General features: G+C 45.5%; 3 protein-coding genes across 5 annotated transcripts in view; 2 read left to right on the top strand and 1 right to left on the bottom strand.

The window, feature by feature from the left end:
* The window catches only part of LOC121167273 (dynein regulatory complex protein 9-like), a 33,112-nt gene extending 29,984 nt beyond the window's left edge, over nucleotides 1-3,128 (bottom strand). The window contains exons 1-2 of one of the 2 annotated variants that reach the window (XM_040996712.1): nucleotides 3,119-3,128; nucleotides 153-406 (exon numbers count right to left, since the gene is read on the bottom strand). In XM_040996712.1, the coding sequence (XP_040852646.1) occupies nucleotides 153-406; nucleotides 3,119-3,128 (264 nt within the window). Of the gene's footprint in view, nucleotides 1-152; nucleotides 409-2,659; nucleotides 2,730-3,118 lie in introns of those variants that run through there. The other variant, XM_040996711.1, reaches the window with a different exon arrangement.
* Nucleotides 3,129-7,727: 4,599 nt separating this feature from the next.
* LOC121167263 (60S ribosomal protein L35a) lies at nucleotides 7,728-14,500 on the top strand. The gene is made up of 5 exons (XM_040996689.1): nucleotides 7,728-7,791; nucleotides 8,411-8,454; nucleotides 11,299-11,451; nucleotides 13,745-13,889; nucleotides 14,345-14,500. Exons 2-5 carry the CDS (start codon nucleotides 8,444-8,446, stop codon nucleotides 14,366-14,368), a joined length of 333 nt encoding a protein of 110 aa, XP_040852623.1. The 5' UTR covers nucleotides 7,728-7,791; nucleotides 8,411-8,443; the 3' UTR covers nucleotides 14,369-14,500.
* A 3,984-nt stretch (nucleotides 14,501-18,484) lies between these two features.
* Nucleotides 18,485-26,276, top strand: part of LOC121167266 (leishmanolysin-like peptidase) — a 53,460-nt gene continuing 45,668 nt past the window's right edge. For both annotated transcript variants that reach the window (XM_040996692.1, XM_040996691.1), the window contains exons 1-3: nucleotides 18,485-18,694; nucleotides 25,166-25,263; nucleotides 26,229-26,259. In XM_040996692.1, coding sequence (XP_040852626.1) covers nucleotides 18,485-18,694; nucleotides 25,166-25,263; nucleotides 26,229-26,259 — 339 coding nt within the window. The remainder of the gene's footprint in view (nucleotides 18,695-25,165; nucleotides 25,264-26,228; nucleotides 26,260-26,276) is intronic.

Below are 26,276 nucleotides of genomic sequence, written 5' to 3'. Positions count from 1 at the left end.
TCAGCTGAAAGCACAAACTCCCAGTGACTACTGTAATCACTTATCCACGATGAAAGTGCCATCACCCAAGTTAAGCGGAGTGGATCGAGTACCACCAACAGGAGAGAACTCAAACGATGAGAAAGGCACTTCAAGTGAGTGAGTGTCTGTACCATAATGGTGCTCTGTTTTCTTTCCAACGGAACGGGCATGATGTAGTTCAGAATAGACAGCTGGTCTGTGGTGTCTTCCAGAACTGCTAAGATCCTCAGCACATCCAGAAGGGAGAGTTGCTCTGGGATTTCTGCCTCTGGTTCCTTCCTGATTTCTTCTTCTCTCTCTTTAGCAGTAGGTGGTTCGCCAACCACTGACATCATCACTTCAGAAAGCCAAAGTTTTGGTGGAAGGTTTGCGCTTTCTGACGTGTCTCTAAGCAAAGAAAAAAATAAGTCAGTGACCAATGTGGAAGAATTATTTAAACCAAATTCAGGCAGCACACAGAATGGCTCCTGTGAAGTCTGTATGGCCATATGCTATAGAGTCATTGTCATATATTATCATTTAATGTCATAGAATGTAATTTTATTCAAGTTGGATTAAAAAATATTTTAAAAAGTGTTTGTATGTGATTTTGCTAAATATGCCTCATGTTGACCAACCTAAGGTAAACAAGTGACGGTTTAATAAATATACACAGCGTGCTCAGCCAAGTAGTTAAGACATCATCTCCCAGGGCCCGGCGCGGTGGCGCAAGTGGTTAAAGGTCCTCGCCTTGCACGCCCGGGATCCCATATGGGCGCCGGTTCTAATCCCGGCAGCCCCGCTTCCCTTCCAGCTCCCTGCCTGTGGCCTGGGAAAGCAGTCGAGGACGGCCCAAAGCCTTGGGAACCTGCACCCGCGTGGGAGACCGGAAGAGGCTCCTGGCTTCGGATCGGCATAGTATCGACCCGTTGCGCTCACTTGGGGAGTGAATCATTGGATGGAAGATCTTCCTCTCTGTCTCTCCTCTCTGTACATCTGCCTTTCCAATAACAAAATAATAAAAATAAATCTAAAAAAAAAAAAAAAAAAAAGACATCATCTCCCAACAGAGCACTTGGGTTTTATACTCAGCTTCTGATTCCAGTTTCCCGGTAATAAAGGACCCTTGAGGCAGTGGTGATGGCTTGATTGATTCAGTTTCTGTCATCCACATGACAGGATAGCACTCCTGGGTCCTGATTTTGGCTGCCATAGGCTTCTAACGGATGAAGCAGTAGATACAAGCGCCCTCTGTGTGTGTGTGTGTGTGTGTGTGTGATAACTAAATTTTTTTAAAGGGGCTAGTGCCATGGCATAGTGAGTACAGCTGCTGCCTGAGATGCTGGCACACTGTAGGGGGCACTGGTTTGTGTCCTGGCTGCTCCACTTCCCGTCCAGCTCCCTGATAATGCACCTGGCAAAGCAGCAGCAGGTGACCCAAATGCTTTTACCCCTGCACATGTGTGGGAGACCCAGAAGAAGCTCCTGCCTCCTGGCTTGAGCCTGATATTGACTTGGTCAGTATGACCATTTGGGCAAAGAACCAGCAGATGGGACAATCCTTGCTCCCTTTCTCTAGCTCTGCCTTTTAAATAAATAAAACACATCTTTAAAAAAAAAAAGATTCAAGTAGTTCACTCACACTACTTGGCAATGTAAATGTGAGCCAGAATCTTTTTCCTTGCACCATATTTAGGTACTAACTAAACTGGTCTCATCAATAGTGAAAGCAGACGTGCCTGACAGTCAGCAAGGTGCCCAAATGATTCTCATGCTCTGATTCATGTTTTTATGTAGTTTCTGTCACACCGAACAGGAGTAACTCAGTTAACGGAAAGGATGTTGGGGAAATCACAGAGTGTGGCTTGTAAAGGTAGGCGACAGACTGAAGACTTTGCAGCTGTGGCCTCACTCCTGTGGATTTCTGAAGAGGACAAACAGGCAGCACTGTGGAGATGACTGCGAGGGTGAGAAACTAGGCAAGTCTATGCAGGCAATCAGCAACTACCTCCCAACCATGCAAATCAATCATCTTGGAAGTAGACCTGCTCCAGCCCCGACCAAGTCTGAGATGCCTGCAGACTCCTCCTTCCAACCTCAGCCATTCCAGACGCCCCAAGTCAGGACGTTCAGTTAAACTATTGCCAAACTCGGGTCCAGCACGATAGTGTAATGGTTAAGGTCCTTGCTTTGAATGTGCTGGGATCCCATATGGGTACCGGTTCTGGTCCTGGCAGCTCCACTTCCCATCCAACTCCCTGCTTGTGGCCTGGGAAAGCAGTCAAGGACAGCCCGAAGACTTGGGACCCTGTACCTGCGTGGGAGACCCGAAAAGAAGTTCCTGGCTCCTGGCTTCAGATCAGCACAGCACCGGCTGTTGCTGCCACTTGGGGAGTGAATCATCGGACGGAAGATCTTCCTCTCTGTCTCTCCTCCTCTCTGTATATCTGCCTTTCCAATAAAATAAATAAATCTAAAAAAAATTGCCAAACTCTTTGACCACTCCCCCAGCAACAAGGTGAAATAATAGATTTATACTTGAGGTCAACAAGCTATAGGGCATTTGCTACACAGCAAAGAGAAATTGTACACACAGTTTAATAAAAAACATTTAAATATATATGTAAACACGCACAATAAATTAGAATTTTAGACATACCTTTCCATTCTTTCTGAGTTATCCTCATTATCCTCCATGATACGTTTCTAATTTCCAAAAACTGTAGTGATTTAATATGGAAAGGAAACAGATATTAGTCTAAGAGAGTGCTGAGGGGGCGGTGCAACGGCTCAACTAACGAATCCTCCACCTGCTAGCATCAACATGCCATAAGGGTACCTGTTTGTGTCCCAGCTAATCCATTTCCCATCCAGTTCCCTGAGTGTGGCCACGACAGCAGCTGAGGACAGCCCAAAGCCTTGGGACCCAGCACCCATGTGGGAGACCTGGAAGAAGCTCCTGGCTTCAGATTGGTCCTGCTCTAGCCATTGTGGCCATCTGGAGAGTGAAGCAGCAGATGGAAGATCTTTCCCTCTCCTCTCTATAAATCTATTTTCCAACAAAAATAAATTGTAAAGAAAAAAAAGAGTACTGAATGATGTTTCAGTTATTTCTAACCCTCTTCCATTAGCATAAAATTAAAGAATTACAAGAGCTGTGGCTTACTTCTTCCTTTGCATAGTATGGGAGTCCCAGAGCTGAATTCAGCACTGACACTGGGGGGTGCAGGTCTACCAGGAGGTCTGCTTAATTACCTGCCTGCCAAGACAGAAGACATATTCACTTTTCAAACCTCTTCTTTAAGTGCATTAATGCCCAACACTAGCATTTTTAATGTCTTTATTTTAAAAGCAGACTGACAAGAATGAGAGACTACTTCATTCCCTAAATGCCTCCAACAGCCCTAGCTAGCCCAGGCCAAAGCAGGGAAACTCCATCTGGTTTCCCAAGAAGGTTGCTTAAGACTTCATCTGCTAGGGCCTGCTGCAGTAACCTAGTGGCTAAAGTCTTTGCCTTTCACATGCCAGAATCCCATATGAGTGCCAGTTTGTTTCCTGGCAGGTTTACTTCCCATCTAGCTTCCTGCTTCTGACCTGGGAAAATACTCAAGGACGCCCCAAAGCCTTGGGACACTGTGCCTGTATGAAAGACCTAGAAGAGGCTCCTGGCTCCTGGCTTCGTATCAGCTCAGCTCCAGCTGTTGTGGCCACCCGGGGAGTGAATCAGCGGATGGAAGATCTTCCTCTCTGTCTCCCTCCTCTCTGTATACCTGACTTTCCAATAAAAATAAATAAATGTTAAAAAAAAATACTCTATCTGCTGCCTTCCATCCAGGCACATGAACAAGAAAGTTGGGGCCGAGGCCTGCAGTAGGCAGGCAGATATTGATTACAGGCATTCCATTTGCTTTCCCAAGCCACAAGCAGGGAGCTGGGCGAGAAGCGCAGCAGTCAGGACAATCCGGGATGTCAACGCAGGCTGAGGATTAGCTTTTTGCACTACCATGCTCGCCCTGATCTATACATATTTGTAAACAGATCACTTATTAAACTCGTAATTGTGCCAATGGTTTTCTTCAAGGACAACACTAACTGACACAATAACGCATACCTGGCATTAACTTATATGCTCATACAGGAAAACTCAAACAAGAGTTCCATTGAAACCCTGTGTGTGATATGGACTGCTGCTTCTGATTCTGTCATATATATTTTTATTTTTATTTATTTTTTTTTAAGATTTATTTTTATTATTTTTTCATTGGAAAGGCGGATATACAGAGAGGAGAGACAGAGAGGAAGATCTTACGTCCGATGATTCACTCCCCAAGTGAGCGCAATGGCCGGAGCTATGCCGATCCGAAGCCAGGAGCCAGGAACTTCTTCCAGGTCTCCCACACAGGTGCAGGGTCCCAAGGCTTTGGGCTGTCCTCAACTGCTTTCCCAGGCCACAAGCAGGGAGCTGGATGGGAAGTGGAGCTGCCGGGATTAGAACCGGTGCCCATATGGGATCCTGGCGCATTCAAGGCAAGGACTTTAGCCGCTAGGCCACGGCGCCGGGCTCAAACTTTTTTTTTTTTTAAGGCACATTTACAGAGAGAAAGAGAGAGAGAGAAAGAGAGAAATCGCTCTTTTGGTTCACTTCCCAAATGGGCACAACGGCCCAAGGTGAACTAATCAGATACAAGGCCAGAAGCCAGGAACTTCCTCCAGAACTTGCATGTGAGTGCAGGGTCCCAAGAACTTGAGTCATCTTCAGCTGCGTTTCAGGCTATAAGCAGGGAGCTGGTTGGGAAGTAGAGCAGCCAGGACTAGAACTGGTGTCCATGGGGATGCTGATGCTATGCAGGCTTCCAATTTTATCATATTTTATTTTTAAAAATATTACAGAGCCAACAGTGTGGCATGACAGGGTAAGCTGCCCCTTGAAACTGCAGCATCTCGTATCCAAGTGGCAGGATTTGAGTCCTCACTGTTCTGTTTCTGATTCAGCTTCCTGCTAATGTGCCTGGGAAAGCAGCAAATGATGGTCCACATGCTTGAGGAACAACCGGGCACATGGGAGATTTGGATGGAACTTCTAGTTCATGGCTTCTGCCTGGCCCAACCCTGAGTTTTGTAGCCATCTGAGGGTGAACCAGTAAATGGAGGTTCTGTCTCTCTTTCTCTCACCATCACTGCCATTGAAAATAAGTAAATAAATAACACCATCTCACTAACCCACAAATAATTCAGAAAGCATTATGGAAAATAGTGTTTTATTTCATGGTTAAGAAACCTTTGTAGGGGCCTGGCACAGTAGCCTATCAGCTAAAGTCCTCACCTTGCAAGTGCCAGGATCCCATATCGGCACTGGTTCTAATCCCAGCAGTCCCACTTCCCACCGAGCTCCCTGCTTGTGGCCCGGGAAAGCAGTCAAGGACAGCTCAAAGCCTTGGGAACCTGCACCCGCGTGGGAGACCTGGAAGAGCTCCTGGCACCTGGCTTCGGATCGGCATAGCTCTGGCTGTTGTGGCCACTTGGCGAGTGAATCAGTGGACAGAAGTTCTTCCTGTCTCCCCTCCTCTCCATATATTTGACTTTCCAATAATAATAATAAAAATCTTTAAGAAAAAATTGATCCCTGGGCCTGGCAGCATGGCCTAGCAGCTAAAGTCCTCGCCTTGATCCCATATGGGATCCCAGGATCCCATATGGGCACTGGTTCTAATCCCGGCAGCTCCACTTCCCATCCAGCTCCCTGCTTGTGGCCTGGGAAGGCAGCTGAGGACGGCCCAAAGCTTTGGGACCCTGCACCCGCGTGGGATACCCGGAAGAAATACCATTTAGGTACTGCGGCAGTGGTTAGAAGGGCTCTCTTTCTACCTCTTTCAAATAATAATAATAATAAAAAATCTGAAGTCATCCTTGGCTTCTCTCTCCTATTCTCCATTCCCTAATATTCCTGTTACTGGTACATGTAAAGTACCTTAAGAATTTCAGTACTTGCGCCCGGCGGTGTGGCCTAGCGGCTAAGGTCCTCACCTTGAACGCGCCCCGGGATCCCATATGGGCACTGGTTCTAATCCCAGCAGCTCCAGTTCCCATCATCCAGCTCCCTGCTTGTGGCCTAGGAAGGCAGTGGAGGACAGCCCAAAGCTTTGGGACCCTGCACCTGTGTGGGAGACCTGGAAGAAGTTCCTGGCTCCTGGCTTCGGATCGGCATAGCATCGGCCGTTGCGCTCACTTGGGGAGTGAATCATCGGACGGAAGATCTTCCTCTCTGTCTCTCCTCCTCTCTGTATATCTGACTTTCCAATAAATAAATAAATCTTTTTTTTTTTTAAAGGAATTTCAGTACTCTTCATGCCTGGCTCCACACCACCCTGTTTCAGGGCCACTACATTGCCTCCTAATTCACCTTCCTGCTGGTACTCTCGCCTCCTACCTCCACACAGCTGAAGCCTGTTAAAAACGCCCCTTCCTAAACGGCTTTCCATCGTCTAGGAAGGGCGAAAAGCCTTTCTGGGGGGCGGCCTAATTTCTGTCCTTAGGTATCACCCTCGAAAGGCAAACGGAGTCCTCCTTACCCTGCCAGTCAAAAGGAAGAGTTTCCAAGAGACAAAGGGACAGGGGTTGGTGAAGAGAAGCGAAAACGTCGGTAAAGAGAAGGGAGAGCTCCTCCTGCCTTCGCGATCCCGGCCTCGGTCTCCAAGACTCGGCCCCGAGTCTCCGTTCACCCTACTCCCTTCGCCGTAGAAGGGAAAGAAACTTTCTCCTGATCCCAAACGGCTTCCTTCTGAGGTATCTGTGTATCCAGGCACCCGGCGGACGCGTTACTATGGTGACAAGGGCTCGGGGACCTTCTTGCTTTTTTCCTTTAGCTGGCTGTCTTTTCTCCTCTTGAATTCCCAAACAATACATACCACAGCTTGCAAAGATACAAGATCTTTTTTTTTTAAAGATTTATTTTTATTATTTTTTTATTGGAAAGGCGGATATACAGAGAGGAGAGACAGAGAGGAAGATCTTCCGTCCGATTATTCCCTCCCCAAGTGGCAGCAGCGGTGGATGCGCCGATCCCAGCCACATCGGATATTCCTCTGCAATGTTGTGGTTGTGAGCTAGAGGATTGTGAGCTATGCTTGACTGCATTCCCAGGCCACAGGCAGGGTATCAGGCGCCCGGCGGACGCGTTACTATGGTGACAAGGGCTCGGGGACCTTCTTGCTTTCTTCCCTTTAGCTGGCTGTCTTTTCTCCTCTTGAATTCCCAAACAATACATACCACAGCTTACAAAGATACAAGATCTTTTTTTTTTTAAAGATTTATTTTTAAAAAGAAAGAAAAAAAAAGATTTATTTTTATTATTGGAAAGGCGGATATACAGAGAGGAGAGACAGAGAGGAAAATCTTCCGTCCCATTATTCACTCACCAAGTGGCAGCAGCGGTGGATGCGCCAATCCCAGCCACATCGGATATTCCTCTTCAATCCTTGGGAGCCCAAGGAGCCCAAGGATTAAGGATTAAGGCTGCCGGGATTAGAACCGGAGCCCATATGGGATCCCGGGCGTGCAAGGTGAGGACCTTAACCACTTGCGCCACCGCGCCGGGCCCAAGATACAAGATCTTAAAAAAAGGAATTGTAAATATGCTCTTGAATGTGATTCTCGTCAGTCCAGAGACAATTTTTTTTCAGGCGATAGAGGTAGACACCTAAATTTGGGGGCGGAGCGAAGAGGTGTTTAATCCCACAAGGCCAAGCGACGGGGCCTCGTCTTCCTCTTTCCGCTATCTTGGAGCCTGTGGAGGTGAGTTGGGGAGTTTGCTGCCGCACTTGTGGGGTAAATAACCGGTTTGGAGTCACCCATATACCGAGGCGAGGCTCTGAGGCACCGCCGGCCACTGATTTCTGTGGGTCCCAGGAAGAAAGAGGACAGGATGGAGGAGATGCGGGGCGGATCGGGTAGGTGCCCTGGCGCGGGTATCCGGCGCCCGGGCCTTGGAACTTGAGTCCTGTGCTCAAGCCATGTGAAGTAGAAGGACAGGGTTCTCTGGTGGCATGGGAGCGGTCTAGCCTGACCCTTTCCTATTTGTTTTTGATGCAGCCCTCATTTTGTTTGTCACAGATCTTAAGCTGTTCTACCCCAAACCGGCCCATGGAAGTCTTGCACGCTTCCCATCGGTTTGGTCGGCATTTTCGGCGTTTCCGTTTGAGGTTCCTAGGAGTTGGTTCTTTGAGTTTGTAATCTTGCCACTTTGCGAGGTTGCGTCGGTAGCAGCCACGGCCACTCTGAGGCTTTACACCCTTACAGGGTGCAACGGCCACTCTGAGGCTTTACACCCTTACAGGGTGTAAAATCGCCCAGCGGGGTTCCGAACCCAGGGACTAGGTGGGAGTTGCAGTTTCTTGTGTTTTTTGTGTTTTAGGCCTGCTGGGAACAGGACTTCTAGAAGGCAACAATGTCTGGAAGGTAGGTGCTTCTGATCTACTTGCTTTGTGGCTCACTTTTACTGAACATTGAAATTAGTGGGAGGAAAAATGAAATGCTTGCTGGAGTTGGAGTGGGGGAGGGAGGGATTCATTGCTGGGCAAACGGTCGCCAGCTTGGTGGAGATTAATAAGCTTTTTTTTTTTTTACCATTTTTTAAATTTATTTACTGATTGATTTTTCACATTCCATTATTATTGCTATCATTTTATGATACAGTTCCATATTCCCTTATCCCCTCCCCAATTCCCCCCCCTCCCAGTTCCTTTATATCATTACTAACATATAGTTCTTCATACTCAGTCATATGTTCATCATTGCGGGCATGGACAATGGCAGAGAGTCCAGAATCCTATTGTCAAAATATAATATAAACAGTTTCACTGTAAGTCCATCTTTGTCTGGAAACAGAGATGTCGACCACAGTGCATCCTCACATCTGGTTGTTAGTCTCCATTACATAACTACTGTACATCCCCGTAAATGAAAAGTCATGATACAGAATCAACAGTAGAAAGAAAAATAGAGTTTTACAATGCCATGAAGTTAAATGACATGTTACTAGATATGGCAGTCTCCATTACACAACTACTATACATCCCCTTAAATGAAGAGCCTCAAAACAAAATCAACATCAGGGAGAAAAAAAGAAATTAATAACATCAAGAAGTTAAACAACATGCTATTAAGTGACTAACGTGTAGCTGAAGAAGTGAAAATCAAGAACCTTCTTGAAAAAAACGATGCCACTGTATGATCTACAGGTTTGGAAGAGGCAAATTCTTTTAGCTTTTGTTACTCTGGAAGAATTTTATTTCATTTTCAAAGACAAAAGAAAGCTTTGCTGGATATGTTATCCTAGACCAACAATTTTTTCTTTTAGAATCTGGAATATGTCACTCCATTCTCTTGCCTGTAGAGTTTCCTGTGAGAGATCTCCTGTGAGCTTAATTGGCATTCCTTTATATGTCAATTGATGTTTTTCACGTGCACATTTAAAGGATCCTTTCCTTATGTTCAGTTGTTCCTTATGTTCAAGTGAATAGAGCTTGATAATCATATGGCTTGGTGAAGATCGCTTTTGATCAAGCTTGTTGGTAGTTCTCTATCCCTCCTGGATCTTGTTTCCCAATTCTTTCTCCAGATTTGGGAAATTTTCCTTGATTATTTCATTAAATACATTTGCAAACTCAGCTTCTCTTTCTGCACCTCCCAGGACTCCCATAACTCTTATATTTGGCCTCTTAATAGTCTTTCAGTTCTTGAATGCTTTTTTTGGCCTGATCCAGCTCTGCTTCCAGCTTTTTGTTTGCTTCCCCCTGGTGACAGGAGATATCTGCCAATTCTGAGATTTTTTCTTCTTGCTTCATTCTATTTTGCAGACTCTCCACTGTACTTGTAATTTGCTCTACTGTGTTCTTAATTTCTGATATTCCAGTCTTGATTTGCTTTACTGCTTCCTTAAATTCTTTGATCTCTTGCATGAACTTCTCATTTTTGACCAGAATCTTTAAAATGAGTCTTATGGATTCTGTGTCCCCCATTTTCTCAGTGTCTTCCTCAGTTAACTCTGAGGTTGGCATACGGTTTTGCTCCTTTGCAGGGGAGTCTTCAGTAATATTGTGCCTTTGTCTCTTCTTTTGCTCTTGATCATTGTACTTCTGGTTAGCAGTCTTCTTGGGGCAGGTTTCTAAGCTGTGTCACCCACAGGTCTACAATGTGATTTTACTTATTGCAGTTGGTACACAACTTTTTGCTTGCAGCCACTTGTGCCACAACCTCCAGCAAGTTCCAGGTCTGGCTTCTTATGTCAGATATCCACCTTAGTCTCCACAGCCCCAGCTCTTGGCTCACCACTTTCCACCTTCTGTGATACCGTGCTGAGGCTGCACTGTTGTCTCTGCAACCTTTCTCTCTCTTCTGGTTGGAGTGGGTTCCAGGATTAAAGAGACACCAGGTGTCCTATATAGTTAGGTTGTTGTTGGTGCTGATCTTGTCGGAACTTGTTGGATGTTAGGTCTGGGTGCCACACGGACCTGTTTTGACAGGTATGATGCCACAGTCGGTATTATTTTCCTGCGGGACCTCAGCGAGTTCTCGCGAGCTCAGCACATGCGCAGTTCACTGTTGTCCCCTGCAGTCCCAAAGCTATTGCCACAGTGCGCAAAATGGCGCCCGACGTGCTACCACAACAGTTCTTGATCTGCTGGCCGTCAGATCCGAGGGCTACCCAGACCTGCCCTGGGTGGAACCCATAGAATGCCATGTCGTTGCAGTTCACCGAGTCAGAAATGAGCTCACTCCCTCTCAGAGCATGCTCAGTCCTTTCCCTTGCCCTTTCCTCCTTAGGCAAAATGGCACCCAATTCAGCTCTAGGGGGCTGACTGGGCTGTGAAATCCTTGCTGTTCTCGCACTGCCCGGCTGCGACCTGCTGCTCTGTCTCTGCTCCTGGTCAAATCAAACGGACCAGCAGGACATTTAGTTCCCCGTCTGGGTTCACCTCCCAAGCTCCCAGTGAAAGTCCCTTCCCACCTGGTTGTTGGTGGAGTTCCGGCTGCTGGTGGAGTTTAGATCACCGTGCTGGAATATCATTCACTGCAACACCACACCGCTGTGCCCGCTGCTTTCCTGTGTCTGTCAGTCTCCAGGTACCCCTCTGCTGTTGTTCTGTCCTTTCGTATTTCCTGAAATATGTCCTCTCTGCTTCATTCTGGTTAAATGCTTCTCCGTCCGTTTAAACATGTCCTTACCCTATTCCGCCATCTTGATTCTCCGATTAATAAGCTTTTGAAACAATTTGGATGAGATGTTCTGTTTCCTGTTAGGCTGTGGTGCAAGGCCATTTTTGCTGGCTACAAGCGAGGTCTCCGGAACCAAAGGGAACACACGGCCCTGCTGAAAATCGAAGGTGTTTATGCCCGGGATGAAACTGAGTTCTACTTGGGCAAGAGGTGTGCCTACGTGTACAAAGCAAAGAAGTAAGTGGCTAATATTGGCATTGTTGGAAGTGTTAACCTGATGGGTTTCATTTTCTTGCAGGGAGATGATGATGTTGGTAAAGTTCCATTGTGGCCTGTGCTTTGGGTTTTTAAGGAATTTTGTGGTACGTGACAGAAGGACAGGGGCTTCCTCCTGGTCTACATGGGTCCAGAGTCCCAAGGCTTTGGGCCATCTTCCAATGATTTCCCAGGCCACAAGCAGGGAGCTGGATGGGAAGTAGTGCTGCTGGACTTGAATTTTATGGGGCGTGACAGAAGTTACCTTAGTATGTGGCGGTAGAATTTTGGAAAGATTGGGTATGGTACTTGTTCAAAGGAAATGGCTGGCTAGCTGGCTAGGGTTTATAGGACAGATTCGTGTATCAAATTGTCATGTGTGTGTTGTGGGCACTCCAGTGATGTAGGTCATTACGTGAAATCCAGTGTGTGTGCGCGCGCGCATGCATTTGCTTTTAAAGGAAAGGCAGATTTATGGAGAAGAAACGTTTTTCTCACCCCTGAAAGTACCACATTGCCTGGGATTGAGCCATCTGAAGCCAGGGGCTTCCTCCTGTTCTACATGGGTCCAGGGTCCCAAGGCTTTGGGCCATCCTCCAAGGATTTCCCAGGCTACAAGCTGGGAGCTCAGTGGGAAGTGGTGCTGCTGGACTCAAACCTGATGCCTTATGGAGGAACTTGGAGGTTAGCTAATTGAGCCATGCGCACTGGCGGGAAAAACCAGTGTTAAAGGCCTTTGTGAGCCTATGTGCATTGAGGTGTGTTTCTGCTCTTCCCAGTTAGGAGTCATTCTTGTACCTTCAGTGTTCCCCAACTCGAGGACACCCCGTTTTCAGGTCTTCAGCTAGCACATGTATCTCCCTCTTTGCGGTGTTCATGCCAGGGAGTCAGAGCTGTTTCTTCATCTTCCAGGCTTTTCCTCTTGCCATCTTTAGGGCAAGCCTTCTCTGGCTGCTTAAACTTACAATTTTTGTGCGTGAAAATACTCTCACATTTGTCCTTCCTAGAATAAGCTGTTCCATGAGGGATTGACAAAAGTTCCTGGGATACAGTAGGCATTGTATCTACTGAGTGGATGATGCTAGTGTGTTTTAGTAAAAGGCTTATTTATATTGCAAAGTCAGATATCCAGAGAGGAGAAGAGACATAGAGGAAGATGCTCCATCCGATGAGCTGAGCCAGTCTGAAGCCAAGAGCCCATAGCCTCTTCCAGTTCTCCCACGCAGGTGCAGGGTCCCAAAGTTTTGGGTCATTTTTTTTTTCTTTGTAATTATTTTATTTTGATAATCTTTACATAGTTGATTAGGGCACAAAGGGTCAAGGGCTACAGGAAAATGGACAAAACCATTGTTTCCACATTATTATTATTTTCTGTATCTGGGGTAAAGGGAGAGATAAAGGGAGAAGGCTCCACCCATCCTAGTTCCCCAATGTGGGACATGCTGCAAGGGTCCTGCTCAAGAGGTTCTGATAGTTCAACAGTTCTGAATTGCTTCAGATCTCGCCATTCCAGAATCCACTGGCTGACATAGTTCACTATAGTGTGTCTGCCCAGATTTTAACTGCCAGCACATGGCTGGGATGGATTTGTTCTCTTCTCCATCCTCTGTTGTACTGGGTATCTTCTTTGTGTTCCTATGGTCTGCCATATCCTCCATGTGCACCTGGATATGTTGCTAGGGTCATCTTTTACTGTTTTCTTAGTCCACAGGCATGGAGCTGGCAGGGAAGTTGGTCTGCCAGGATTAGAAACAGTACCCATGTAGGATCCTGGTGTCTGTAAGGTGAGGTCTTAGCCGCTAGGCTACTGTGCAGGACCCTGGTATTTGTGTATTTTAAAGTTTTATGGTGGGCCCTGTGTGATGGTTGTAATGGTTAAGGTCCTTGCCTTGCATGCCTGGGATCCCATATGAGCGCCGGTTCTAATCCCGGCAGCTGCACTTCCCATTCAGCTCCCTGCTTGTGGCCTGGGAAAAAGCAGTCAAAGCCTTGGGACCCTGCACCTGCGTGGGAGACCCAGAAAAGCTCCTGGCTTCGGATTGGCTCAGCTCCAGCCGTTGCTGCCACTTGGGGAGTGAATCATCGGACGGAAGATATTCCTCTCTGTCTCTCCTCCTCTCTGTATATCCGCCTTTCCAATAAAAATAAATAAATCTTAAAAAGAAAAAGTTTTATGGTAAATATAAATGAATAACCATACTGTCAATATGAAAAAAATGAAAGCTGTAGTGGCTGCATGAGTTCTCATGTGTTTTCTATTCTCTTTTAAAATCAGCAACACAGTGACTCCTGGCGGCAAACCTAACAAAACCAGAGTCATCTGGGGAAAGGTAACTCGTGCTCACGGAAACAGTGGCATGGTGCGTGCCAAGTTCCGAAGCAACCTGCCTGCGAAGGCCATTGGACACAGGATCCGAGTGGTAAGTACAATCACTCGCATACAGACTCTTTGTTGAATGGGACAAAGCTTTGACATTTAAGATCTTTGAGATTACCAAAGGGTACCACTTTATTGTTACAAGGCTTGTAGCCAGTGTAAATAATACAGAATGTGTGCTTCTTTTTAATACCTCCCCATTTGCAACTTGGCAAGTGTTACAATTGGTACTATAAACTTTTATTTTGTAACTGATGAAAGAAAACTGATATTTAAGTCTCTGCACTTAAATCCAAGTCTTGGGCTCCAGGTTCTGTTTGCAACAGGATTTTATCCACAACTCCTGCTTTTTTCTTTAGTTGGGATTCATTGGTAGATTTTATTTTTGGATCTGTGGGAACAAATAAACTTTTTATAAACAAATTTTTGCTCATTAGAGGAAGAATGTATTTATAGAACCTCTGCCTAATGTTGTCATATGTTCTTTTTCTCCCCCAGATGCTGTATCCCTCAAGAATTTAAAACTATTGAAAATAAATAAATAAAAATGGATTGATTATCTTGTATTTTTGGTAAATGGTTTGAAAAACTTAATTGGCCTATATTGAGTTACTGTGTGCTTAACTGTCATTAAACAGCATTGTCTGAATAAAAGGATGCAGAACGCCTTCCTTGGAGGAATCTTTGAAATGTAATGGGCTTCCTTGCATTGACAGAAAAGCTTAATGTCTGAGGATAATCTTCCTGAGTAGCACAGACTTGGAACCGATTATTCTGTATGGAGAACAAGTTGACAGATTAGCAGCTTTCTCATACAGGGTTAAACTAGGTCATTGGGGTTTGATTGGACTGGTAATCCCATTGGGTTAGGAGCTACATAAGCTGAAAATATTTTTAAGAGTGCCACATTTCTGCCCTTAAAGAGTAACTGGGAATATAGCTTTCTTAGGCCTCATGTTTTACTGTATTTTGCATTTAGGATTGAGGATTTTATGGCATGTTAAAAAGGGAGAAAAAACTTTCAGATTTTACTTGAAAAATTGTTAAATTTCCTAGTGTGCCAAATATGAGTATGGACTGAAGCATTAGTTTGCCATCACATCCTTTTTTTTTTTTTTTTTAAGAATTGCTTATTTTTATTGGAAAGAGATTTACAGGGAGAAATATCTGCTGGTTCACTCCGCAAGTGGCTGGAACTAAGCCAGTCTGAAGCCAGGAGCCAGGAACTTAATGTGGATTACCCACCCTGTACCCACGTGGGTGCAGGGTCCCAAGGCTTTGGGCCATCTACTGCTTTCTCAGACCACAAGCAGGGAGCTGGATGGGAAGTAGAGTGGCCAGAACATGAAGAAGTCCTAATTTGGGATCCTGGCACATAGGTGAAGGAGGACTTGACTAAAATGTGTTGACACCAACAAAGACCTTTGAAGGAAAAGAAATTGAACACTGGAAGTGATATGATTTAATACTTTCCAGGAAGCTGGTGTGTAGATGCATTGGGATAAGGTCTTTAAATATTGCTGCTGTAATAAGAGCTTTTAAATAAGCCATCTTAGAAAAAAGGAAATAGCACAAAGATCTTTGCAACACCAGGCATCCAAGGAGGCATTAAAATGATCACTTAATGGGAGCAACTTTGTAGTAAATCTAAAAATAGTCAGGTACTGTGGTGGGTAAAGCTGCCACCTGCATCCGCTGTAGCTGCTGCTTTGAGTCCCAGGAGCTCCACTTTGGACCCAGCTCCCTGCTAATGCACTGGATGGAGAAAGCAGTAAGGAACAGTCCAGTAACTTGGGCTGCTGTATTCATGGGAGAGCAGAAGCTGCTGGCTTCAGTCTGCCATTTGGATGGTGAGCCATCTTGTTAGAAGATGCCAGTCAGGTTGGGTTTTTTTAATTGGAAAGGTAGACATAAGGCCATCTGCTGGTTCACTCCACAAATAGGCACAATGTGAACTGATTCTGGGTCTGATGGTGGTGCTAGGTTCCAGTGGTTTGGGCCATCCTCCAGCTTCCCAAGCCACAAGCAGATGCTGTATGGAAAATCGAGCAGCTGAGACATAAACCTTTGCCCACATGAGATCAATGGTGTTGAAAGGGAGAGGATAGCAGATGGAACCATTATGCCAGGCCCCTGTCAGGTTTCTGTGTTCAAAGTAAAATTCTGTAAAATGAGGTGTTTTTTTTCCTCCCCTTTGAGAGGTTTGCATATAGAAATCTGGTTTAGAAATGGGCGCTGCAGGTAGGGCTGGGTTAGGAAGGAGCTGCAGGCTTTTTAGATTTAGAATGAGTGTCGGCATCCTAAGCACTGGGCCCATTTTCTGCTGTTAGGGAGCTGCACTAGAGAAGGAGTAGCTATTGTGGGCTGAGGAGTTGATTAGCATTTGTTAAGCTTGGCTCCTGCAGGAAATGGCTTGGAGGCTAGTGGCACCTTGTCTGTCAGAGTCATTAGCATCCAATTGTTCTGCTAGAGGCTTGGGGGAAAGGTATATATGGCTGAATAAAGGGAGGCAGAGAGAGACCTCTTCCACCACTACTGGTCTCCTGTCGGTGTCTGATTCTGATTCCCTGACCCTCGCCGTGTCCATGCTACCGGCTAAGCTGTCTGGTACAAGTATCCAGGACTGGGGCCCACACTTAATCTTGGACCACAATAGCAGCTTCTACCCTGATACTATTGTATGCCATTTGACTTGACCACTGGGTGACATGACGGCTATCCCAACGGCAATAGAGCATAATACAGTGAGCAGAAGTCATGTGTTTTTTCTGCAGTAGCATCTGAATACCGAGGTAAGGTTACACATCGATGTAATCATCGATGGAGTCCACAAGGTCAGCGTGATCCAGGCTGTTCTGGCTAGATTGGGCCAGCGCAGTGGCTCACTAATCCTCTGCTTGCAAGCACACACATCCCTCGTGAGCTGATCCGTCACTGCTTATGGCCTGGAAAACAGGAGGATGGGTCATGTCCTTGTGCCCCTGCGCACACAGAAGAGACCTGGATGAAGCTTCTGGCCCTTGTCCTTGGGTCACTTCAGCTCTGGCATTGCAGCTTTTTGAGGAATGAGCCAGGGGAATAGAAGATGTTTCCCTGTCTCATCTGTATATTTGTCTAACTTTTTTTTAAATGTTGGGGAGCCAGGGGTAGCTTAACCAAGTGAGAAAGATATTTCAAGTGTAAATCAGGCACAGAAAGCCCAATAAATGGGATAAATGATAGGATGATGGGGGTCTGTAAGCAAGGGGTGGACAGGAGAGCATAGCAGGGACAAAAGGCTGAGAAGCCTTAGCGTAACATACTACATATGTGCATACAAGTACTCAGCTCCTGGATGGACTTGTTTGACTTTTGTGCTCCAGTACTGGAATTCAGTTAGATGTAACTTAGGTGTTATACCCACTTGTCCATCCTGTCATTCAGACAGCCTCCAGTGTGAGTGATTGTTGTGGGCTAAGGAGTTGATTAGCATTTGTTAAGCTTGGCTCCTGCAGGAAATGGGCTTGGAGGCTAGTGGCACCTGGTCTGTCAGACTCATTAGCATCCTATTGTTCTGCTAGAGGCTTGGGGGAAAAGTATATATGGCTGAATAAAGGGAGGCAGAGAGAGACCTCTTCCACCACTACTGGTCTCCTGTCGGTGTCTGATTCCCTGACCCATGCTACTGGCTCAGCTGCCTGGAACAAGTGATGTATTGTGCTTCTTAAATGCTTTTTTTTAAATAGACATTTTTCTTGGAAAGTCAGGTTTACGGAGAAAGCTTTTCCATCCACTGGCTCACAGAAGAGACAAGGAGAGACAGAGAAAGATCTTCCATCTGCTACCTCATTCCCCAAGTGGCCGCAAGATGGCTGGAGCTGAGCCAGTCCAGACCCAGGAGCCTCTTCTGGGTCTCCCCTACAGGTGCAAGGTCCCAGGGCTTTGGGACCGTGGAGCATTATCCATTATAGTAAGCACAATATTCAATTTCCATTAAATGACGTCTAGCTGTTTTCAGTTAGTGATTTTCATCTTGTTTCATGATTCACTAGGTGATTTGTCCCTTTTGCATTTTTTATATTTGCACAGCATAGTTTTAAAAGCAGTTTCATTAACGCCAGTAACCGCCTGCTATCTTCCTGGGTTAGTGCAGTTGTCTTGGTTAGGTTAAAGGACGAAGTAGAGGAAAATACTATGAACTACTAATACTATAAAATGGTATAGAACACACCTAAGAAACAGTCAAGAAATAGACCTAAAGATGGTCACTCGCTGGTTAAAGAAAAAAAAAAATCGGCGCTCCCTTTTAGTAAGAGTTTGCAGCTGTTCATATGTTTACTTAAGTGCCTGCATATTTTTGGTGAATCAAAGAACTGGAAACACGGGCACGATTTAAAAACAGGCAAGCTACCCACCAACCCAAACGCCCGCCAGTGTTTCTTCCCAGTGGCCAGCTCACGTGCGCCGCTAAGCAGCATTTATTGGCCGGCTTTGCTCCGCGACACGCGGCAGACGTGCGGGCCGGACTCGCCGTGGGCCGCCGGGCACTTGTTGCGGCCGACGCCAGCCAATGACCGGCCACCTTTCGGCCGGGGACCCCCCTCCGCCCGCCCCCGCGGCCTGGGGCGGCCGGGCCGGCGCCGAGGCGTCACGCACTCCATGGTAACGACGCTCGGCCCGAAGATGGCGGCCGGGCGGAGCGCACCTCCCGGCGCTTCAGGCCCGGGCCGGGGGCGACGGGGCGGCCCTCTGTGGGTCCGAGGTGTGCTGCTGCTGTTGGGCGGGCTCCCGGCGAGCACCACCTCTGTCCCCGTGGTCTCCTTGGGCAGTCCCCCTCCGTGCCGGCATCACGTCCCTTCTGACGCCGAGGTAGGGCGAAGGAGGGGCGGCAGCGGGCCTGGGGAGGGGCTGGCGTGGAGAGGAGTGTTTGGAAGCGGGATGTTGTGGGAGAGAGCCTCCCGGGGACCGAGCCGGACTGTGGGGGCTGCGGCCTCCTTCACCCCGCGAAGGGGCTTGCGAGGCGTGCGGAGCTCCTCAGTGACGGCGGCCGTGCTGGGCGAGGCGTCCAAGTTGAGCGATCCTCCTCCGAGGCACCTGGCGCCAAGTGCGAACGCGGGCCGCTCCCCGCACTCTCCCACTCCGCAGAAGGCCTGCCTCGGGCTCCCCACATGGCCTGATGGCACTGCTGCCTGGCCAGGGAACACACTTTGGGGACCGCTAGTCGGAAGGTTTGGTAAAGAAATTGACTGGAGAGCCAGGCGGCGGTGGTGAAGAAAATGCTAAGGGTGGGGGTGGGGTTCTGGAAACGAAATTCAGGTTTGTTTCCCAGTGATTTGGGCGTTTGTTTGCTTCGCCTAGTTCCTCTGCGCTGGAGGTGCCTGCCTGCTTCCCTCTTTGTTTTCTCTTGGTTGAAGCTCTTTTCCGTTTCAATTTAATCTCTCATCCGGGATGTTCTTTGCATTTCACAGTCTTATCTGTGCTCTGGTCTGGTGGGTAACCAAGTACTCCCCCGTGGTAATTAATGGCTCCCTCTTCAGGCACATCTTGCCTTTTGTAGCTGAAACTGTAAGGTGCATTGAGGTGAGGTTTGTGTTTCTTACACAGAACTTAGCCCTGAAATGGGTCCAGATACTCTGTATTCTGGGACAAAAGGACCGGTATTTGAAGCAGTTTGCAGTTGGTTTTACTGCCGCTTACTATATCAAGATTCACCTAGGAAACCCAAGGCCAATCATTTTTGGGGTTAAAAAAATACTACATGCATACTATTTTTAACCGTGTAAACCAAAATACTAAGTTTTGAAATTAGTTAGCAATATTTTGGTTTTTAGCATGGCATTGCATTTTTATTCAATTTCTTCTTATTAAAAATTCTCGAAGAGCCTGTACTTCTTTCTTCAAATTGTTTGGGTTAGGATAAAGGGATAGTTCAGATAACTGCAAAATTTCCATTCTAGAAGGAATGTGGGTGTCGGGTTCCTGTTAGCGGCTGTAGCTCATGCACCTGTCTCTGACTTGCATTTGACCATCTCCTTTGGTTTTGATGAGTGAAGCTGGAACTTGCTGGAACTATGGCCCATTGTTTCTCTCTGTACTCTGTGACTGAACCAGCTTCATGGTGCCAGGGCTTATGCCCCCCAGCGTCCTCATCCCTTAGATGTTTCCAGGTGCTTCAGGAACTGTGTATCATCCTCACTGTTCTTTAACCTGACTCAATTCTTTAACCTGGCTATGGAGTCTGGGCAAATCACTGTACTCATACTGGTGGCTACATATTTGTTGAATACAGCAGGAAATTACAGTAATGTGCAGTCTACATGGGGATGGGGAATTGCAGAACACATTTTTTCTTTTAAGATTTAATTTGAAAGGCAGCTTTACACAGAGAAGGAGTGACACAGATCTTCCGTCTGCTGGTTCACTCCACATAGGGCTGCAGTGGCCGGAGCTGAACCAATCCACAGCCAGAAGCCAGGATCTGCTTCTGGGTCTTCCACCTAGGTGCAGGTGTTCAAGGACTTGGGCCATCCTCTGCTGTCTTCATCAGCAAGGGCCTGGATCAGAAGTAGGGCAGCCAGGACATGAGTTCGTGCACATGTGGGATGCTGGCACCATAGGCAAGAGCTTAGCGTACTATAGCAAGTGGTGCTGAATCCAATGAACTGTTCTTAACTGAAGCATATAAATTTTGCTTTTACTGTATATAATGTAGATGAAAATACAACCCATCATATATTGACTCCATGAACCCATCTCCAATCTGAGGGGAAGGGACAGTTAATACAAATTTTCCCTTTTTATTTTTTGATAATGATGATCAGGGTTGAAAGGATTGAGATTTAGGGAAAATTGGGTGAACTCATTGCTTCCAAATTTGCTATTTCTTCTTGTTCCTGGAGGAAGGGGAGAGACAAAGGAGGAGCCACTCATGACTTTGCACAAATCCTATTACCCAGGGACATGTCCTATCAACCCAGAGTCTCAATGTGTACATATTCTGAGGGTTCTGTCCAAGTGGTTTGGATAGTTCTGAAATGCTGCCGATTTCACTGATCTGAGGATGATGTCACCCTCCCAATGTCTTTTTTTCTTTTAAAGTATTTGTTCATATGTATTTATTCATAAGCCAAGTGACACAGAGAGCTTCCATCCACTAGCTTGTCACTCAGTAAATGCCCCCAATAGCCAGGGCTGTGCGAGGCCAGAGCCGTCCGTGTCACTCCCATTGGTAGTAGGAACCCAAATACTGGTACTGTCATTCCCTGCCTCCTGGGTACATTAGCAGGAAGCTGGATCCCAGGTGTGGAGTAGCTGGGACTCAGGCAGTCATTTTATGTGGGATGTGAGCATCCCAAGCCACTGCCTGACTTACAGCACCCCACAATGCCCTCCCTCTAGTCCTGCTTTTCTAGGGTTTTGTCATAAATCAGTGTTGAAGTTTGTGCAGACTTCCCTGCATCAGATGATATGATCATATGACTTAGTTTTACTCTGTCAGTATTGTAAATTTTCCTGATTTTTTTTTTTTTTAATATTGAATGAATCTGTACTTGGAGGGCAGGTGGTTTGCACAACTGTTAAGACTCTGCAGGCATTGGGGTGCACTGAGTTAAGCTGCTGTTTGGGGCATTGGCATCCTATATTTGTGTGCTGATTTGAGTCCCAGTTGCTCTGATTTGAGTCCACCTTACTGCTATATTCCTAGAAAGGCAGCTGACAATGGCCCAAGGACTGGTGCCCATGCAGACCTTGTGGGAGAACAGGGTGGAGTTCCTGGCTTCAGCCTGGTTGTTGCAACCATTTGGGGAATGAATTAATGGATGAAAGATACCTCTGAGTTTGTGTCTGTTGTTCTGCCTTTTAAATGAGTGAATGAATAAATGTTAAAAAAAAAAAATCCGACATTATGTGGAATGGTTGCATCCCATGTTGAAGTGCCTAGGTTTGAGTCCTGGCTCTTGATTCCCGCTTTGTGCTAATGCACTCTAGGAAATAGCAGGTGATGGCTTACATAGTTAGATCCCTGATATTAATAGAGAACAAATGGATTGAGTTCCTGGCTCCTGAGCATTTAGGCACCACAAGATGAGGTCTCTTTTATTCTCTGTTTCTCTTCAAATTAAATAAATAAGTTTAAAAATTCTACCTTTCTTGGTTATGATATATTGCCCATTTTACACTTTGCTCAATTTTTTAGCTTCTAATGTATTTCTTTAAAGATTTATTTATTTGAAGAAGTGACAGAGACAGAGGAGGAGCTATATAGATGGAGGAGGAGTATATAGATGGCCTATATACTGGTTCACTCCCAAAATGACTGCATCATGTGGGGACAGGCCAGACGGAAGCCAGGAGCCAGGAAATCTGTCGAGATCTCTTATGTTGGTGCCGGGATCCAAGTACTTGGGCCGTCTTCCACTGCTTTCCCAAGAGCATTTGTAGGGGGTAGATCAGAAGTCGAGCAAGTGGGACCTGAACTGGCACCCGTATAGGATGCTGACACGGCAGTTAGTAGCATTTCCCAGTTTGCTGGCACTTACATAGGAAGCCAGTGTTGGCAGGTGGCAGCTTAACATGCCACAACCTTTGCCCCCGGTCTGCTAATTTTCTGTTGATTTTGTATTTATGGGAAATGTTGGTTCATAATTTTTTCTTTGTTTGATTTTAAATATATTTATTTGAAATTTGTCTGGGAAAGATCGACAAAAAGAGAAAGCATATTCCCCTTACTTGCTTTATTCCCAAAGCCTGCTGGTGCTGGCACTGTTTCAGATGGAAGCCAGGATCCTGGGACTCAGTCCAGGTCTCCCGGGTGAGTCACAGGGCCCTTCACCTGCTACCTCCCAGGCCCGTGTTAGTGGGAAGCTCGAATCCAGAATGGAGCTGGGAGACAGACCATACCTGCTGATAACAAACATGATAGTACCAACCAAGGTCTTAACTGCTGAGTCGGGCAACTGCCCCTCAAGAACTTTTTTCTTGCTTTTTTTTTTTTTTAATTTTCAAAGATTTATTTATTGTTTGAAAGGTAGAAAAAGAGAGAAGGAGGGCCAGATCATTTGTCTGCTAGTTTCACTCCTAGCTACATTGCAGGGCAATCTTTTTTTTTTTTTTTAATTTATTTTATTTTCATTACAAAGATATACAGAGAAGAAGAGAGACAGAGAGGAAGCTCTTCCATCCAATGATTCACTCCCCAAGTGACTGCAACGGCTGGTGCTGCGCTAGTCTGAAGCCAGGATCCAGGAACAACTTCTAGGTCTCCCACGCTGGTGCAGGGTCTCAAGGCTTTGGGCCATCCTTGACTGCTTTCCCAGGCCACAAGCAGGGAGCTGGATGGGATGTGAAGCTGCCAGGATTAGAACCGGTGTCCATATGGGATCCCGGTGCGTTCAAGGTGAGGACTTTAGTCGCTAGGCCATGGCGCCGGCTTCCGTTCTGGAATCTTTATTCATTGTTAGATGTGTCTTTCATTAACTTGAGCCAATTAGTAAACAAGCTCTAGGGGCATGTGTTGTGGTATGGTGGGTTAAGCCACACCTTGGGATACTTAACCTGTATCAGAGTCCTGGCTCTTCCACTTCTTATGTGCCTGTGCACACCTGGGAAGCAACAGGTGATGGCTCAAGTACTTGTGTCTGTGTCACCCACTGGAAAGGCAAGAATGGAGTTTTGGGCTCCTGACTTTGACCTAGATCTGCCTCTTCCTCTTTGAGGAATTGAAAGTAAAACAGTAGATGGAAGAGCTTGCGCGCTCTCTGCCTTTCAAATAATAAATACATACATAGATACATATCTTGAAAGAAAAAAGAAAAGAAACTCACCTGAGATCAGAGTCAGTGAATTTTGGAGCCAAGAATAGAGCCTTAACAATTGGTAGATGCTAAATCTTTTAATCACTGGCGTCTGCAAGGTGTTGAACAGCAATTTAAGGATTTGAGACTCCAGATTTCCTGAAAGGCAACTGGGAATTCCACAACCCAATGCTGTGCTCAAACAGTTCTGATGGTTTTTGAATGATCATAAAATAATTTGTTCCCTGAAGATATGGGTTGAGTGGAACGGGAGAATAGAAGTAGGGTATCAGGCCATTACTGTAGAACAGGCAGTGGGTATTATGAAAATGTCTGTTATTATGTGATATTAATAGAGCAGAGGCAATAGTGTAGTTGTTTTTTATAATGTATGACATTTCATTTGCTTTGTATAAATCTTCAGAAGTAGTATAGTAGAAAGATGTGATTGTTCATTGCTTTGGGTTTTAAGAATGAGACAGTATAATGGAATGATAGATTGTCTGACATTGTATCAGCAATGTCGGGGCACACTTAAATAGCAGACTGATGGAATTGTCCTTGTGACATTATGGGAAAAATCATTCGGGGTGTAAAATGGAAGAAAGGGAATCCCAGACTATGCAGAATTGTATGATAAATTAAAAAAATAAAAACTGGGAAAAAAAAGGATATGACAGTATAGCTAGCAAAGCTTTTTTTCTGTATTTAAGAGCTGCAAAAATATTGATTCTGCTGAGATCTAATTATGTTTTTATTTCCCCCTTGAAAAATTTCACATGAACTAGAGAAAGTATTCAGAGTAAAACCCTCTCTTGTAAGCAAATGTTCATCCTGTTTTAAAGTGATCTATTCCTTTGTTTTCTGAAGACTCAGTCAATTTAAAATTAGTCTATTGTAAGAAAGTATAAATAGGTAATGGAGAAATCTAAAAACTTCTGGCAGTTTTTCTCTTCTCAAAATGATTTATTTATGTAAGTCAAGTTCATGGTAGTGGTAGTACTGCCCTCCTAGATAATAATGTTTGCATGGAAGGTGTTTTAAGATTCAGGGTTATTGAAATGATGAATGTGAACAACCAAGGGACATTTTATCTGGAAATTATGCCTGAGATTTGAAGTTTGGATCTCAATTGGCTAACCTGTATGCTTTAAGTTCTTGTTGTTGTTTTGTTTTGTTTTGTTTTTTTCCCAGTCTTTTCCCCTGGGTCTTGCGTTGTGGCATAGTTAAGCTTCCCACATGGTTGTCCATCTGAGTACTAGCTGGTCCACATCTAATCCAGCTCCCTGCAGATGTAATGGGAAAAGAACAGAAGATGGCCCACATCCTTGAGTCCCTACACCAATGTGAGAGAGACCTGGGTGAAGCTCTGGGCTCTGGCTGCTGGACCAGCCCAGCTCCGGCCACTATAGCCATTTGGGGAATGAGCTAGCAGATAGGGAGATGTTTCTCCCTTCCTCTCTGTATTTTCCTCCCTCTCGCTCTCTCTGTAACTCTGCTTTTGAAATCAAAACAATAAGTCTTAAAAAGGTTTCCTTTTTTCCAGGTCATAAATAAGGTCCATCTTAAGGCAAATCATGTTGTGAAGAGAGATACTGATGAGCATTTAAGAATCAAGACTGTTTATGATAAAAGTATCGAAGAGTAAGTACACCATTGTTTTTCAAGGTTTTTTTTTTTATAAATTTAAATGTCAAAGATACTTTCATCTTTGACATGAGAATAGCATATCTTTAAAGTACAATTAAGCTGCAAATGCTTTTTAGCCTAAAAAGATATGGACTCCAGGATGTAATTAAAATCTATACATCATGAATAATTGAAACAGAATGAATGTGAATATCCTTTTGTATGGTCAATAATAGGCCTGGAAAGTGTTTATCAGTAAGTGTTTGGTGGAAAAATAAGAGGTATTGATGCAAACAGTACTAAGGAAGTTTGTAAAAGTATGACCAGAGACTGTATAGTCTGGGTTTTAGTGTATGAGAAGTCTAGTACGCAGATTAGGACTCGGTAGTCATTTCAGAAGAGTGGTTAGGAGTAGTTGTTGTCTCACCCTACGTTTTCCATCCTAAGTGATGGAGAGAACTTGTAGTCCTGTAGAGCGCCATGCTTTCACACACAGTGAGCTGTCCAGGACTGTTGGAAGTGAGCGTTGAGAATTAGACAATAGATACTGTGAACAGTATTCCTTGGGGCTCTTTTTTTTTTTTAAGGTTTATTTATTTTTATTGAAAAGGCAGATTTGCAGAGAGGAGAGACAGAAAGCTCTTCCATCTGCTGGTTCACACCCCAAGTGGCCACAGTGGCCAGAGCTGAACTGATCCAAAGCCAGGAACCAGAAGCTTCTTTGGGCACTTCCACATGGGTACAGGATCCCAAGGCTTTGGCCATCCTTTACTGTTTCTAGGCCACAAGCAGGGAGCTGGATGAAAGTGGAGTTGCTGGGACATGAACTGGCACCTGTACGGCACTTGCAAGGCAAGGGTTTAGCCATTGGCCTGACTGTTGTTCAGGACCCTTCCTGTGGCTCTTCACAGACGCATGTCAACAAATGAGACAGTGCTTTGCTTCAGAATCACAGTTCTTATGTTTTGTATCATTTTCAGGTTGCTCCCTGAGAAAAGAAATCTTGTAAAGGTATGTAATAAATACTC

The sequence above is a fragment of the Ochotona curzoniae genome, unplaced genomic scaffold (assembly GCF_017591425.1).
Source record: "Ochotona curzoniae isolate NIBS_2020 unplaced genomic scaffold, NIBS_Ocur_1.0 patch356, whole genome shotgun sequence".
In the NCBI taxonomy this organism is placed as follows: domain Eukaryota; kingdom Metazoa; phylum Chordata; class Mammalia; order Lagomorpha; family Ochotonidae; genus Ochotona; species Ochotona curzoniae.
Note: the sequence above shows the minus strand (reverse complement) of the source record. Positions and strands in the feature narration are given on the sequence as shown.